General features: G+C 36.3%; 1 protein-coding gene across 2 annotated transcripts in view; it reads left to right on the top strand.

Moving 5' to 3' along the window:
* The window catches only part of LOC117317254 (calcium/calmodulin-dependent 3',5'-cyclic nucleotide phosphodiesterase 1A-like), a 163,721-nt gene extending 146,701 nt beyond the window's left edge, over window positions 1-17,020 (top strand). Inside the window, exons 9-17 of one of the 2 annotated variants that reach the window (XM_033871984.1) lie at window positions 875-975; window positions 1,408-1,533; window positions 3,959-4,060; window positions 5,510-5,530; window positions 6,323-6,443; window positions 7,496-7,577; window positions 7,706-7,930; window positions 11,782-11,862; window positions 12,085-17,020. In XM_033871984.1, the coding sequence (XP_033727875.1) occupies window positions 875-975; window positions 1,408-1,533; window positions 3,959-4,060; window positions 5,510-5,530; window positions 6,323-6,443; window positions 7,496-7,577; window positions 7,706-7,930; window positions 11,782-11,862; window positions 12,085-12,278 (1,053 nt within the window). In that variant the 3' untranslated portion in view covers window positions 12,279-17,020. The remainder of the gene's footprint in view (window positions 1-874; window positions 976-1,407; window positions 1,534-3,958; window positions 4,061-5,509; window positions 5,531-6,322; window positions 6,444-7,495; window positions 7,578-7,705; window positions 7,931-11,781; window positions 11,863-12,084) is intronic. The other variant, XM_033871985.1, reaches the window with a different exon arrangement.
* Window positions 17,021-17,241: the final 221 nt, after the last annotated feature.

The raw sequence follows: 17,241 nt of genomic DNA on the forward strand, positions 1-17,241 counted from the left end.
TGATAGAAGTCACTTTGTCCAGTATAAACTGCCTAATGATAAAGTGTGATAGAGGTCACTTTGTCCAGTATAAACTGTCTAATGACAAAGTGTGATAGAGGTCACTTTGTCCAGTATAAACTGTCTAATGACAAAGCTTGATAGAGGTCACTTTGTCCAATACAATCTGTCAAATGACAAAGTGTGATAGAGGTCACTTTGTCCAGTATCAGGGGTCACTTTGTCCACTATGAGACAAAGTGTGGAAGAGGTAACTTTGTCCATAATGATATTAGTCACTTTGTCCAGTAAGATCAAGGTCGCTTTTTCCATCCTTATAGAGGTCATGCATTTTGTCCAGTAAAATGAAAATGTGGTGAATACCTGTTTATAAGGACCACACACTGTGACCTTTCTACACAAGTTCGTGTCACTAGTATACTGTGACACGGACCACACACTGTGACCTTTCTACACAAGTTCATGTCACTAGTATACTGTGACACGGACCACACACTGTGACCTTTCTACACAAGTTTGTGTCTCTAGTATACTGTGACACGGACCACAAACTGTGACCTTTCTACACAAGTTCGTGTCACTAGTATACTGTGACACGGACCACACACTGTGACCTTTCTACACAAGTTTGTGTCACTAGTATACTGTGACACGGACCACACACTGTGACCTTTCTACACAAGTTTGTGTCACTAGTATACTGTGACACGGACCACACACTGTGACCTTTCTACACAAGTTTGTGTCACTAGTATACTGTGACACGGACCACACACTGTGACCTTTCTACACAAGTTCCTATCACTATTATACATTATTATTTATTGTTTTTCCAGGACCACACACCATGATCTATTAATATTTTTCTCTGCAGCATTGGTTGACAGACTTGGAGGTGTTTGCTACAATTATAGCTGCGTTAATACATGACTATGAACACACAGGAACAACTAATAACTTCCATATTATGACAGGGTGAGTCTGAGTTATGACGTCATCATCTCATTACTGTACACACTGTAACAGGATTACACATGTAGACAAGGTGAGTGTTAGCTAGATATGACGTCATCACCTCATTACTGTTAGACTGGGTGAGTTTTAGCTAGATATGATGTCATCATCTCATTACTGTTAGACTGGGTGAGTCTTAGCTAGATGTGACATCATCATCTCATTACTGTTAGACTGGGTGAGTCTTAGCTAGATATGATGTCATCATCTCATTACTGTTAGACTGGGTGAGTTTTAGCTAGATGTGACGTCATCATCCCATTACTGTTCACACTGTAGCAGGATTACTCCTGTATACAGGGCCATTATATTCAACTATTCAAAGTAAAATACAGTTGTATACTTGTACAATGTATACATATTGAAAAATAAAATATGTTTTTCTGTTAACAGGTCCGAAGTCGCAATATTATACAATGACAGAGCTGTGTTAGAGAATCACCATATCAGTGCCTCCTTCAGAATGATGAAAACTGATGAATGCAATATTGTATCCAACCTCAGCCGAGAGGAGTTCAGGTTTGTCTCAAAATACATACAGGTGTATCTCACAGTACATACAGGTTTGTCTCACAGTACATACAGGTGTATCTCACAGTACGTACAGGTTTGTCTCACAGTACATACAGGTGTATCTCACAGTACGTACAGGTTTGTCTCACAGTACATACAGGTGTATCTCACAGTACGTACAGGTTTGTCTCACAGTACATACAGGTTTGTCTCACAGTACATACAGGTGTATCTCACAGTACGTACAGGTTTGTCTCACATTACATACAGGTTTTTCTCACAGTACATACAGGTTTGCCTCACAATACATAAGGTTTGTCTCACATTACATACAGGTTTGTCTCACATTACATACAGATTTGTCTCACGTACTACAGTACATACAGGTTTGTCTCACATTACATACAGGTTTGTCTCAAAATATATACAGGTTTGTCTCACAATACATACAGGTTTTTCTCAATACATACAGGTTTGTCTCACAGTACATACAGGTTTGTCTCACATTACATACAGGTTTGTCTCACATTACATACAGGTTTGTCTCACATTACATACAGGTTTGTCTCACGTACTACAGTACATACAGGTTTGTCTCACATTACATACAGGTTTGCCTCACAATACATACAGGTTTGTCTCACAGTACATACAGGTTTGTCTTAGTACATACAGATTTGTCTCACAGTAGATTCACAATATTAAGGTTTGTCTCAGAAGAATTTGGCATAGGGAAATTACTCCAATTGGACAAATTGGAACTTTTCTTCATATTATTTTTGTATTCTATAAGTAAACAAAGTATTAATACATGTACAAATTAATGATTCCCATTATCATATGTTCACAGGGAGTTTTTGTGTACTAGGAAATAACTCTTGTTTATTGTCTATATTCACAGGGAGTTTTTGTGTACTGGGAAATAACTCTTGTTTATTGTCTATGTTCACAGGGAGTTTTTGTGTACTGGGAAATAACTCTTGTTTATTGTCTATGTTCACAGGGAGTTTTTGTGTACTGGGAAATAACTCTTGTTTATTGTCTATGTTCACAGGGAGTTTTTGTGTACTGGGAAATAACTCTTGTTTATTGTCTATGTTCACAGGGAGTTTTTGTGTACTGGGAAATAACTCTTGTTTATTGTCTATGTTCACAGGGAGTTTTTGTGTACTGGGAAATAACTCTTGTTTATTGTCTATGTTCACAGGGAGTTTTTGTGTACTGGGAAATAACCCTTGTTTATTGTCTATGTTCACAGGGAGTTTTTGTGTACTGGGAAATAACTCTTGTTTATTGTCTATGTTCACAGGGAGTTTTTGTGTACTGGGAAATAACTCTTGTTTATTGTCTATGTTCACAGGGAGTTTTTGTGTACTGGGAAATAACTCTTGTTTATTGTCTATGTTCACAGGGAGTTTTTGTGTACTGGGAAATAACTCTTGTTTATTGTCTATGTTCACAGGGAGTTTTTGTGTACTGGGAAATAACTCTTGTTTATTGTCTATGTTCACAGGGAGTTTTTGTGTACTGGGAAATAACTCTTGTTTATTGTCTATGTTCACAGGGAGTTTTTGTTTACTGGGAAATAACTCTTGTTTATTGTCTATGTTCACAGGGAGTTTTTGTGTACTGGGAAATAACTCTTGTTTATTGTCTATGTTCACAGGGAGTTTTTGTTTACTGGGAAATAACTCTTGTTTATTGTCTATGTTCACAGGGAGTTTTTGTGTACTGGGAAATAACTCTTGTTTATTGTCTATGTTCACAGGGAGTTTTTGTGTACTGGGAAATAACCCTTGTTTATTGTCTATGTTCACAGGGAGTTTTTGTGTACTGGGAAATAACTCTTGTTTATTGTCTATGTTCACAGGGAGTTTTTGTGTACTGGGAAATAACTCTTGTTTATTGTCTATGTTCACAGGGAGTTTTTGTGTACTGGGAAATAACTCTTGTTTATTGTCTATGTTCACAGGGAGTTTTTGTGTACTGGGAAATAACTCTTGTTTATTGTCTATGTTCACAGGGAGTTTTTGTGTACTGGGAAATAACTCTTGTTTATTGTCTATGTTCACAGGGAGTTTTTGTGTACTGGGAAATAACTCTTGTTTATTGTCTATGTTCACAGGGAGTTTTTGTGTACTGGGAAATAACTCTTGTTTATTGTCTATGTTCACAGGGAGTTTTTGTGTACTGGGAAATAACCCTTGTTTATTGTCTATGTTCACAGGGAGTTTTTGTGTACTGGGAAATAACTCTTGTTTATTGTCTATGTTCACAGGGAGTTTTTGTGTACTGGGAAATAACTCTTGTTTATTGTCTATGTTCACAGGGAGTTTTTGTGTACTGGGAAATAACTCTTGTTTATTGTCTATGTTCACAGGGAGTTTTTGTGTACTGGGAAATAACTCTTGCTTATTGTCTATGTTCACAGGGAGTTCCGAAATCTGGTCATAGACATGGTGCTGGCCACAGACATGTCCTTCCATTTTCAACAGATCAAGAATATGAAGAATCTGATGGCAATGCCGGAAAAGTGAGTATTGGATGTATGGCTGAGTGTCTGTGACAGGATGAGTATGGCTGGATGTGTATGGTTAAGTGTCTGTGATAGTGAATATTCTGAGTGTATGGCTGAGTGTCTGTGACAGGATGAGTATGGCTGGATGTGTATGGTTAAGTGTCTGTGATAGTGAATATTCTAAGTGTATGGCTGAGTGTCTGTGATATCAAGTATTCTGAGTGTATGGCTGGGTGTCTGTGATATCAAGTATTCTGAGTGTATGGCTGGGTGTCTGTGATATCAAGTATTCTGAGTGTATGGCTGGGTGTCTGTGATATCAAGTATTCTGAGTGTATGGCTGGGTATCTGTGATATCAAGTATTCTGAGTGTATGGCTGGGTATCTGTGATATCAAGTATTCTGAGTGTATGGCTGGGTATCTGTGATATCAAGTATTCTGAGTGTATGGCTGGGTATCTGTGATATAGTGATTATTATCCGCTGGACGTTACATTGAAAGAAGAACAAAAAACGATTAAACAAAATCTCGCCGACAGGACAAATTCTTTCGCAAACTGGATTTTGAAAATCGTTACCTTACACGTTATTACCTTTCAAACAAATTTTCTCACAAAGCTGTTGCCTTCACTGTCATTCTCTCGTACGATGAAGGAAACATACGAACAGCATACGTTTGTTAAATTTATAATTATAAATTGGTTGAGGTTTTCTCGCTGAGCCAGAGTGGGCGAAGCCATATTGTTTAAATACCACTGCTATCGACCATGGGAATACCTCGGTAACGTTACGTAAGTATTTATACTTCCGAAGAATGAAATCACACCCAAAATTGCATAGCCGGCGAGCTGATTGGCTGTGAAATCAGACCAAATATTTCATAGCCGGTGCGCTGATTGGCTGAGCTCAAAGGTCATACTGAGATGACCTCCTGTGGGGAGTTTTAGATGTTGTATTGCTGTGTATTGTTGAGGAGCGGAAATTACAAGTCTAATTTTAATTAGATTGATACATTGATTTACCAATTTACTATCTTGTTCAGTCCATGGGATTCAATTTTAAAATTAAAGAGAAAAAATTTATATAGATAAAGATATTTTGAATAGTACCTTTTTGCTGCATTCATTGTGATTTTGACATTGACCTAGCACAGAAAGTGTTTCATATGTCTATTTGTTCTGTTTAATTTCAATTTCAAGTCTGTGTTTGAATATTCAATGATAAATGACAGTGTCTGTGTTTACAAGACAAAAATGGAGGATTTCATGAAAAGCTGTCAGAAATCAATTTATTTTTGTGAAAATTTAATTGTTGGTGAATATCATCTAAAGATGTGCTGTATTATTTGGCTGATCATCAGATAGACAAAATAAATATCTCAAACAAATACAAACAAATCAGATTTCATTGTAGGATTTTACACAGTAGATGTCTATAAACCTTTTCTAAAATTTCCTTTTTCAGCGATATTGTTGTGGAATTTTGGTATGGTCCCGAGCGTTTGTTAATGTTTATATTTATTACACCACATTCTGCTTTTTATCAAATGTCAGTTTTGTATTTAAGGATTGAAAATTATATTAAGTTGGTTTATTATTGTTGAAATGTAAATCCTAAGTGCACATTGAATAAACTGAAAATAAAACAACAAGATTTATGTTTATTTTTGGTCAATCACTGAATAGGAATAATTCAAACCAATGAAAAAGCCTGTTATTTATCACTCTATAGATATGATTAAAACCAATGAAAAAGCTTGTTACAAAAAAAAATTACATTATTAAAATTTTCAATATTTGAAGACTCAACCCTGATGTTTTAAAAAATGATGTTAAAAGTGAACTTAGTTGTAGGGCAAAAGTGGAATGTGATGTAGTATGTGTTAACTTGTTTTTGTTTACAAAGTTCATTTAAAAATTCAGTTGTGTAACTGATAATTATACTGTTTTACATGTGAGGAAATTTATTTGTTCCTTAATGAGCCATAAATAAACAATAGCTGATTGTTTAATCACAATACCCGATAGTTTAATCAATCAATTTGCTTTTGCATTAGAAGTTCTTGTGATACCTGTTCAAGAAAATTGAAGTTTCATCTTTAAATGAAGAAATGTATTGGTATGAAATACACAAAAGACGATGGCATTTTTTTCAGCTCCAAAAGATTTTTGAATGATAAACATCCATGTATGTTTTCAAATCAATTCTTCATCTTTGTGTCCATAATGACAATACTTTGTTTAATTGTCCTACACTGTGACTTGTTTTAATTGACAGTATCGACAAATCCAAAGCGTTATCACTCGTCCTACACTGCGCAGACATAAGTCACCCTGCCAAGGATTGGTCAATACACCAACGCTGGACAGAGCTCCTACTGGAGGAGTTTTTCAGACAGGTAAGAAACTATCTACAGGTAAATATCGTAAGTATTGGTTACAGGTAGCCATTGAATACAGAGAACATTAGGTACTGATATAAAGTGATTAATGTTGATTACAGGTATAAACATTGTTTATTATTAAAAGTTGATTATAGGTAATCATGTAACTAATGTTCAAGTGACAGCCTGATTTCATTGATTATACTATAATATTTACTCCCTTGTCATGCGTTATCAACTTTTCCACAGTTACCTCCCTTTACATGTCTAATAAACATTGACTGAGTTACCTCCCTTTTCCTGCCTGATCAACATTGACCGAGTTACCTCCCTTTTCCTGCCTGATCAACATTGCCTTGGTTACCTCCCTTTACATACTGATCAACATTGTCTGAGTTACCTACCATTACATGCCTGACCAACAATGCCCGAGTCACCTACCTTGACATGTCTAATCAACATTGCCTTGGTTACCTCCCTTTACATACTGATCAACATTGTCTGAGTTACCTCCCTTTTCTTGCCTGTTCAACATTGTCTGAGGTACCTCCCTTTTCCTGCCTGATCAACACTGCCTGAGTTACCTCCATTTACCAGTGTAATTAATTTTACTTGAGTTACCTCCCTTCTCAGCCTGGTAAACATTGTGATTTAGCTCCCTTTTCATCCTGGTTAACATTAACTGATCATGAGTTACCTCCCTTTACTAGCCTGGTCAACGTTAACATAGTTACCCCCCTTTTCCAACGTAATTAATATTACTGGAGTTACCTCCCTTTATCAGCCTGGTTAACTGAGTTACCTCCCTTTACTAGCCTGGTCAACCTTAACATATTTACCTCCATTTACCAGCTATTTCAAAATTAAATCAACAACCTACAACCATTTTCAGTATTTATCATGCCAGGTTCCTTGTTTGTGAATTTGCTTTTGACTGATCTAATTTTGCTTATAACCACCATAAATATACATTATATTAAAACTTTTATGCCTTATTTTTCCTAATCAAGATAAATGTTTCCATGACAAACTCAATTTAAAGCCTGTCACCTTTCCTTTTGATACAGGGTGACCGTGAGAAGGAGCTAGGCCTACCATTTTCTCCACTCTGTGATAGAACTAGTACTCTCGTAGCAGAGTCACAAATAGGTAAGATGGAATATCTCAAGTCATCGATCTTGGAACTGCATGTACATACCATTTATCTGAACATGTGAAGTGGAACCAAGAAAGTTTGATGCTGATAGACAGTATAGATTTCCTGTTAACATTTTCAGGGTTCATTGACTTCATTGTGGACCCGAGCTTCCAGATGATGTCCGAGATGCTAGAAAAAGTTCTGACGCCGTTACATCGCCAGCAGAACCAAAATCCTCGTAACATTGATGAAGCAATATCTGAGGAAGTGTTTGATGACAAAAAACAGGATAAAAGTACGAGTACATCCAGTCTCCACTCCTTCGGGAGTCAACCCAGCACACCTCGCACCCCAATCTCTCCAGGTAATGTAGGTCACCTGACACACCGCACACTCCTTCGGGAGTCAACCCAGCATGCCTTGCACCCCTTCCTCTCCAAGTAATATAGGCCACATGACACGCCGCACACTCCTTCGGGAGTCAACCCAGCATGCCTTGCAACCCTTCCCTTCCAGGTAATGTAGGTCAAATGACACATCGCACACTCCTTCGGGAGTCAACCCAACATGCCTTGCAACCCTTCCTCTCCAGGTAATGTAGGTCACGTGACACATCACATGATCACACACTCCTTCGTGAGATAACCCAGCATGCCTTGCCACCCCTTCCTCTCCAGGAAATATTTGTCATGTGACACACCACACACTCTCAGTCACAAACCTCAGCTGTACCTCAGCGAAAAACAGCAAATGATTTAAGTTGTTCAACAGAAGATAATTCAATCAATGCTATCTCATGTTCTATTTTCATTTTCAGAACAATCGGATGACAATTGTTTCGGTAGGATTTCATTCCATTCTTGTTTTGTTGATATTTTGTTCAATTTCAAAATTTGTGTTATTTTCATTGTTTTATTAGAGTTATTTATCTTTCAAGAAACAAGACAAAAATCAGTGATGTGTATCAGACCACAAGCATTTGTCTAAAGTATAAACTGATTACTTTAGATAAGGTATATTTCTCTCGGGAATTATTTTTGCATTAATTTGCGAGGAGAGTCAATCAACAATTCAAAGCCTTTTGTTATTATCTGTACGAAAATAACACTTTTGGATGATGACCAAGCTATTGGTTGCTGATGTACGAGTCTTGCAGAGCACGTGATTCTAAGAGGTCAGCATGCACAAATAAAGTAATATATTCGCAAATATGTCTGAAGAAGTAAGTTCGGGAAATAAAGTATTCACGAAGTCTAAGTAATTTACAGTAATAACAACAACAATAATAAAAATATTTAGTATACGTATATATAAACTATTTAGTATATATAAATATTTAGGGTACATATGAAATATTTAGTATATATAAATATTTAGTAATGAAATATTTAGTATATATAAATATTTAGTATATAATATTAAGTATATATAAAATGTCTAGTATATATAAAATATTATAGTGTATATGAAATATTTGGTACATATAAAATGTTTAGGGTACATATGAAATATTTAGAATATATAGAATATTCAGTATATAATATTCTATAAAATGTTTAGTATATATAAAATGTTTAGTGTATATAAGATATTTAGTGTATATAAGATATTTAGTGTATATAAAATATTTAGTAAATATGAAATATTTAGTAAATATAAAATGTTTAGTGTATATAAAATATTTATTATATACAAAATATTTATTATATGTAAAATATTTAGTATATATAAAATGTTTAGTAAAGACCCAGCTATACTAGATATTTTACTATTATTTATACAAATGACACTTATCCTAAATACAACGAGATGTCCTAAAGCAGTGATAGAGTGCTTCTACCACTAGATTATACATGTATACAGCTGTCTGTAGTTTGGTTGTAACACAATGATGATGGAGGGTGTCTGCTGCCATTCATTGTTCCCTGTCACAATGTATGGAGCTGTTTAAAAGAATTTTATAGCGATAAATTGATTGTTTTCCAGAATTTTCATATTTAACAATTTGTAAATTGAAGATTTCATATAAATTGTTATGTGTTTAAGTTGAATATCATTTCCAAGGCAACAAAACTTACAATAATCACTTGTATATCTATTTAAAGTTGTATTTTCACTGTTAACATCCTGGTTACAATACGGAAAGGTTAAAGGTCAAACCATTCTAATCTGTGTATTTCATAGTAACAACTAGTAAGAACGTATCTATTTATAATAGTATTTAAACAAATTGTGTTCATTACTAAATTCAATAACAGGTTTGACCTTCATGTGTGTCAGAGGTCAACGCTGGGTGATGTATTGATCGTTGGGTCCTTGGGTAACTTTGATCCATACTTCCTGGAACCAAGGTCCATTCCACAATGTCTTCTAACATTCAATCTGATTATTTCATTATAGGTATATTCATACATACTATATATACTAACGTATTTCTCTGCTGATTGATTACCATTGATTGATTTGACCTTTCACTATACAGTTGAAGGTCACAGTGACCTAAATAATGTCATATCTTGTGGATGACCCAAATTTAATCAAGTGTTATGTAGTTAAACTCAAACTGTTACAATTAAGTTTTGTTTTTATAAGCCCGTCATTAATTACTTGAGAATGGTCCTCCACCATTGACTTTTGTTCAGTTATGTAGTGATATTAGTCAGCTGTCACTTTCACCATTCCCGACAGGTTTCATGCATTAAAAATGTCCCTGTATTCAAAATCTTCTCTTTTAATGATTTCAATTCAAAAAGGGGGAATGTTTGTTGTGCACCCCATCCTAACAAATCCCCACCCCAGGGGCTGGAACTCTTATCATTCGATAGAAAATGAAATTGGTACACAGAAGTTAACTTAAAACAATTCCCTCAAAGCCCAAACTGTGTTCCAACAGCTGAAGCCAAGTTATGACAGACAGAGAAGTTAGTTTTTAGCTCACCTGGCCCAAAGGGCCTGTAAACGTATGGCATGGCATAGTGTCCATCATTCGTCGTCCGTCATCCATCAACATTTTTCTTTAAATACCTACTTGTCCTGAATGCCTGAATGGATTTTGATGAAATTTATGTTTGGCACATTATAACTGGGCAAAGGAGATCTAATATCCAGAGGATGTGGCTCCCTTGGGGCTGGAGTGGTGGGGCCCAGTAGGGGTTACAGAAGAAGCTACTTGTCTTGTTTAACTGGTTCGGGGGGAGGGCTTTCTGCATAAGTTTCTGGATACTTTTCAAGAAGGTAGTACTTTTTATGCATTTCTAGTATCTACAGCTGAATCCTTGATTTGTGTTGGCTATTAAGCTCACCTAACGAGTGCGATTATGAACTCAATTAAGAAATAATTGTTATTTTTTGTTGTTCACTGGTGTATGAACGGCATTTTTGACAGATATTTTAAATGACGCGCATTAGCGCGTCATGTTGAAATATCTGTCAAAAAATGCCGTTCATACACCAGTGAACAACAAAAAATAACAATTATTTCTTATATTTACATTTCAAAACTATTTTTCAACGTAATCTTTGAAAAAAATCATAAGAAACAGTATTCTACGTTCGTTATACGTAGTGAAGAAACAGCTGAATGATCGATGTAACAGCGTAACAGATAGTTCCAATTTGACGGGAAAGGTAATCAAGTACACAAGTACACAAAATATAGTTCCACACAAATTCATTATTTTAATCATCATGAAAGAAAAATATTGAAATGTTGTCTTCAATTTTACAATTATTAACAAGTTTTAAAGTTGATAAAACATTATTTCATGTGTAATCAAACGCGATTTTATATTCACACTTCTGCATTCTCAATGTTGACTTTGGCACCGTCAACAATGTACTGTATGTATTCATACGCGGCAGGTTAATTGTTCACCTGGGAATGAATGCTAATTTTGTTAGTACCTTCATATAGAGAACACACAGTGGAAATGTAAATATTATAAAATAATTATACTACAACTAATATTTTCATTTTAAGTACTCTGATGATATATATAACATTTAGAAGATATAGCTGTGGAATTCTCCTATATATATAGTGTCATGTTACACCCCTGACATTTACAAACAGTACAATTTAATTTTTATTTTATTTTAAATTATGATTTTGTAAATATGATGTGTGGTGTTGCTGTTTTTAATGTTTCTTTCGGTGTTGAATGTTAAGTGTGATGAAAACCTGTACTGATATTTGGTTTTTGTTTCAACCTCCAGGGGCCAGGTATCAGTTGAAATGTCCATGGACAAACTGCCTCACACAGAACAAGATTCACTGGAAAGATCGGGCAGCTAAAGGTAATTTATAGTCGCAAACGTGGAAAGAATGGCCAGGTAAAGGTAATTTATAGTCGCTTACCTGGGAAGATTGGCCAGGTAAAAGGTAATTTATAGCTGCTAACCTGAATCAGAGTTAATGTGAAACTGATATGTTAAATATAGACATAACTTTATCTGTATCTAGTTGTTGATGATTGAAATGTTTTGATGAGATGCTTATTGATACGAGTCTCTATTCAGATGCAGAGGAAAGGAAGAGGCTGGCAGCTTTACAGGAAGCATTGGATAAAACGGACACTAATCAATCAAATACGTCAGAAAATTGTAGTGTAAATTGTGAAAGCTCCGTAAAACTTGAAAACAATACCACGGTGGTACCAACGAGGCAGGTAGAGTCAAACCAGGTCCCCGAGGAAGGCAAGGATGGCCAATGATATTGGAGCAGAACTGACATTACGTACATTGTACACCGCGTTTGCCATGGAAACGGAACATTGACAATTGACATGTCTTTGTTGCTTCCATGGTCTTTTCCATCACTGCTTCCTGCGTACAATGTGACCTCCACTGTGACCTTTGACCTTTGGTTAACAGGGAGAATTAACCTCTCTGCAGCTTTTTCTGTGATCTGTGTTTCTGGGCTGAAACTGTACCTAAACTATTTTTTCATCCTTAATCATTTTGTGCATGGTTCCATAGCACCAATGCAGGGCGGGATTACAAACTCTGATCCCCAACCTAAAATTATGTGAATATTTTTTCTCATACCCTGTTCCTGGTAAAAGCTGTTATATTTAGCATTGCCTATAGGAATTTTTTAAGCTACACCAAAATATGAAAACAATGGCCCTGTGCCATTGTTTTACAGAGGCAATAAGTAGTACAATATTTTGTATATCTGAAATTATTAATTGTTAAAGCTTTGATATTTTATTTGAACTGGATAAGGATTGTGTTTGTGAAATATAGGTCATTAATAACATTGCTTACGCAAAAGGATATATACAGAGTTACATGTTATCAAAGTTTTAACATTTCGTGTATTTTACCATGTTTGTACTAGATCAGAAAAGGAAAACCCTAGAAAATGTCAGATAAAACATGTATACGTGATTGACCATGCTCGAACTTCATCATTTATGCTTGTATATTAAATCTCGCTGTAAAATCCTACCTTAAGATACAGAATAGTTGGTCTTATTGCGAACGCTATATAATAAGAATCACGTTGTAATGCACTATGATTCTGTGAACCAATAAACGTGTAGCGGGACTGGACTGAGTCGATCATCGGTGACCAGGCAGCTCAATTGGTAGAGCATTCGGCTAGCGTTCGGAGGTCCTGGGTTCGAACCCCGGTCTGGCTGCTACATTTTCTCCTCTCGCGTTACACATGTATACAAAATGTCGTAGGTTGCAGTATGTAACGTTAGGCGATTGAAATCAGCAGAGGTGCGACGTCCTACTTTATATGGCTTCAGTGTCCTGTTATAGATACAGCGTTACACTATGTTAATAACTGTATTGCTATGTGATGTATGTGGAAATATAAAACATTATGCAAGAAATGGATGACAATATTATGAACCCAGAAGCCATATTATATATATATATCTATATATTAGGTCTTGTTTAATATCTCAACTCCAACGTCCGACTGAACAACAAATATATCAGTCCTGGCCGAGGTTGTCACACAACCACATCATTTAAAGTATTTGAGTTGACATTGATTCAAAAGTACTGATATATACATTTTTAGTTACAGAAACTCTTTTGAGGTTTCTATCTACACCATAAGGTTGTAAAATGACTAGACACTTTAGAATCAGAAATGTTTGAATCATTTGTATACAAAAGAGATTTGTTGGTTTGGGGTTGATTTCAACATAATTGTTATTATTTTACCAGACCCATCAACACATTGATAGATAGTTAATGAATGTGTTCCATTAGGAGCATGGACCATCATATGTCAATGTATAGACTTTCATTTTTATCAAAAATATGAAATTTTAAAGGGTTTAGTACAAAAAACCTGTTTATTTAAACTTATTTTTTCTCATATTCTTATCCTCAGTGAATTTTATCTGTTTCCCAGTACTCGACAATCATTTATGTTTTTTATGATCTAATTATGTTCCTGTTTTAAAAACTGGCAGACAAGATGTTACTGTTTTCTTTCTGATCTCATTTCTATTCTATAAGTAATTCATTAGTTTCATTTTAAATAATACCGAGTTTATTCAGAAAGGTTGTTGGGGATAAAATAGTTTATTTATAAAAAGAGAATAATCTTGTAAAAGTGCTACTGCTGCATACCAAAGCTTGGATATTCTAGGGTGCTGTTAGGACACTGGATCGATCAGTTGGTTGGATGTACAGATACTGCCATAGGCTATGCTAGGAGTTTGATCACCTCAGTTCAAAAGATAACATGCGGCCATAGGTCTGTATAAAGAAGGTTGTTTGCTTCGAGATGGTTGTTTTACAATACTAATAGTTTTGTTGTGTTGTTTACGGGGTAGTCTCATTCATATGCCCTGGTATAGCGCTGTACCAATGGGTAAGGAAAGCTCAGTAAGCCTTTCAATAAGTTTGGATCACTAAGCCTTGGTTCAGTTAGCTTCACTAGGCCTTTGAATAAGCTTGGGTCACTAAGCTTTTGAAAAATTGAGGTTTAGTAAACCTTTGAATAAGTTAGGTTCAGTAAACATTTGAATAAGTTAGGTTCAGTAAACCTTTGAATAAACTAAGTTTAGTTAATATTTGAAAGAATAAGCTAGGTTAGTTAACGTTTGAATGAATAAGCTAGGTCCATTAAGCCTTTGAATAAGTTATGTTTAGTAAACAATTTGAATAAGTTGTTTAGTAAACCTCTGAATAAGCTAGGTTCACTTAGCCTTGTTTCATTAAACCTTTGAATAAGGTAGGTTCACTAAGTCTTGGTTCAATAAACCTTTAGGTTCCGTATGCCTTTGACTAAATTAGGTTCCTTTGGCCTATGAGTATGACTAAGTTATGCTCTGTAGGCCTACGACTCTACAAAGGTCGGTATGAGTACTAGCGAGTACGGATGTAAAAAATGGAGAACACAATATATCGAGTACAAACATGTGGACCTCAGAAATAGAGGACATCACCTTTGATTACTTTACTGTCGTGGAATAAGATCCTATACAAGCTTTTTAGCAGTCGTCTCGTTACAGGTGGTACTTTACATTGTGACAACATAGTACCATATTTTCTAGGTGTTTGACAAAAATATTGGGTGTTTTATCTCATGTTAGTTCCGAAAATGTGTCTGTGATTACAATATTTTACTGTTTTATGTATCGCACACTTGTTTAATATTGTGCCATAAATATCTTCAGTCACATGATCCAATCGATCAACCAATCAGCCAATCCGACGAAGATTTGATTTTAACTGATGCAACAAGTGTTGTGATCCCTGAACCCTCAAAGATTGGCTGTTCCTCTGATAATGTTAAATACTGGTTAGTGTTGTCCAGTATCTAAGCTACATAATAAACCGTTAATTGATGATGTTATAGAGTATATTTTTGATTGTCAGATTTTTGGAGAGTTCTGGCAAATCCTGTTGTTTGTAAGAGTTTGTTCTGATGTAACCACTGTAAATCTTTCTGTAATGTCCGCTCGAATTTAGCCGAGTGTTCAATTGATGTAACGCAGAATTTCACAAGTTTCGTCCCTTTTTAATCATTGTCCGTGCAAGACCACGGCTGAACTGAAAAGTATGCAGTATAGGAGAGAGTAAAAGAGTTACGTCAGGGGCAGTAACTCGTACATGTTTGTTAACGATAGGTTGCGCACCACTAAATAATCACATATGTAAATAAGTCTGGGAATTAGAACCAGTAAAATATGTGTTTTATATCTAAATAGATCACATGATCAAAGTGAAGATGAAATGTGGTGTTTTATTATACGTTGAAAAGAAATTGAATTTTTTTTTAAAGTGTCGGTATTTTCCGTATTTTCCCATGACTGCGTGCATCAAAGCTTGTGAAATTCTGCTGATTGATAATTTGGGAACAGACAGAAGGGTTAAATTCCTTGTTTTGAGAACTACTCTTTGTCAAGTTTTCGTTATTGCCTTGGTTTATTTTTACACATATTTTTGAAGACTTTGCTTGTTATCTCATTTGTAATCGGTGAGTTTTTGTTATTTTTTGCGGAATAGTTAACCTTTTCATGGCAGCTTACTCGATAGATATTCAGTCCCAATACGATACTCCCAAACGTGATTATCCTGGCCCCAGTACAATACCCCCTAACGTGATTATCCTGGCCCCAGTATAATACCCCCTAACGTGATTATCCTGGCCCCAGTACGATACTCCCAAACGTGATTATCCTGGCCCCAGTACAATACCCCCTAATGTGATTATCCTGGCCCCAGTACGATACCCCCAAACTTGATTATCCTGGCCCCAGTACGATACTCCCAAACGTGATTATCCTGGCCCCAGTACGATACCCCCAAACGTGATTATCCTGGCCCCAGTACGATACTCCCAAACGTGATTAACCTGGCCCCAGTACGATACTCCCAAACATGATTATCCTGGCCCCAGTACAATACCCCCAAACGTGATTATCCTGACCACAGTACGATACTCCCAAACGTGATTATCCTGGCCCAGTACTATACTCCCAAACGTGATTATCCTGGCCCCAGTACGATACCCCCAAACGTGATTATCCTGGCCCCAGTACGATACTCCCAAACGTGATTATCCTGGCCCCAGTATGATACTCCCAAACGTTGTTATCCTGGCCCCAGTACGATACTCCCAAACGTGATTATCCTGGCCCCAGTATGATACCCCCAAACGTGATTATCCTGGCCCCAGTACGATACTCCCAAACGTGATTATCCTGGCCCCAGTACGATACTCCCAAACGTGCATATCCTGGCCCCAGTACGATACCCCCAAACGTGATTATCCTGGCCCCAGTACGATACTCCCAAACGTGATTATCCTGGCCCCAGTACGATACTCCCAAACGTGATTATCCTGGCCCCAGTACGATACTCCCAAACGTGATTATCCTGGCCCCAGTACGATACTCCCAAACGTGATTATCCTGGCCCCAGTACAATACTCCCAAACGTGATTATCCTGGCCCCAGTACGATACTCCCAAACGTGATTATCCTGGCCCCAGTACGATATTCCCAAACGTGATTATCCTGGCCCCAGTACGATACCCCCAAACGTGATTATCCTGGCCCCAGTACGATACTCCCAAACATGATTGTCCTGGCCCCTGACGATATTCTCAAACGTGTTCACTCGTCTTCTTGATAAATCATTTGGAGGGTGATTATTTCGAAGACTTAACTCGACTTATCTGTAATTTTATTTCAA

Source organism: Pecten maximus, chromosome 19 (genome assembly GCF_902652985.1).
Source record: "Pecten maximus chromosome 19, xPecMax1.1, whole genome shotgun sequence".
Classification (NCBI taxonomy): domain Eukaryota; kingdom Metazoa; phylum Mollusca; class Bivalvia; order Pectinida; family Pectinidae; genus Pecten; species Pecten maximus.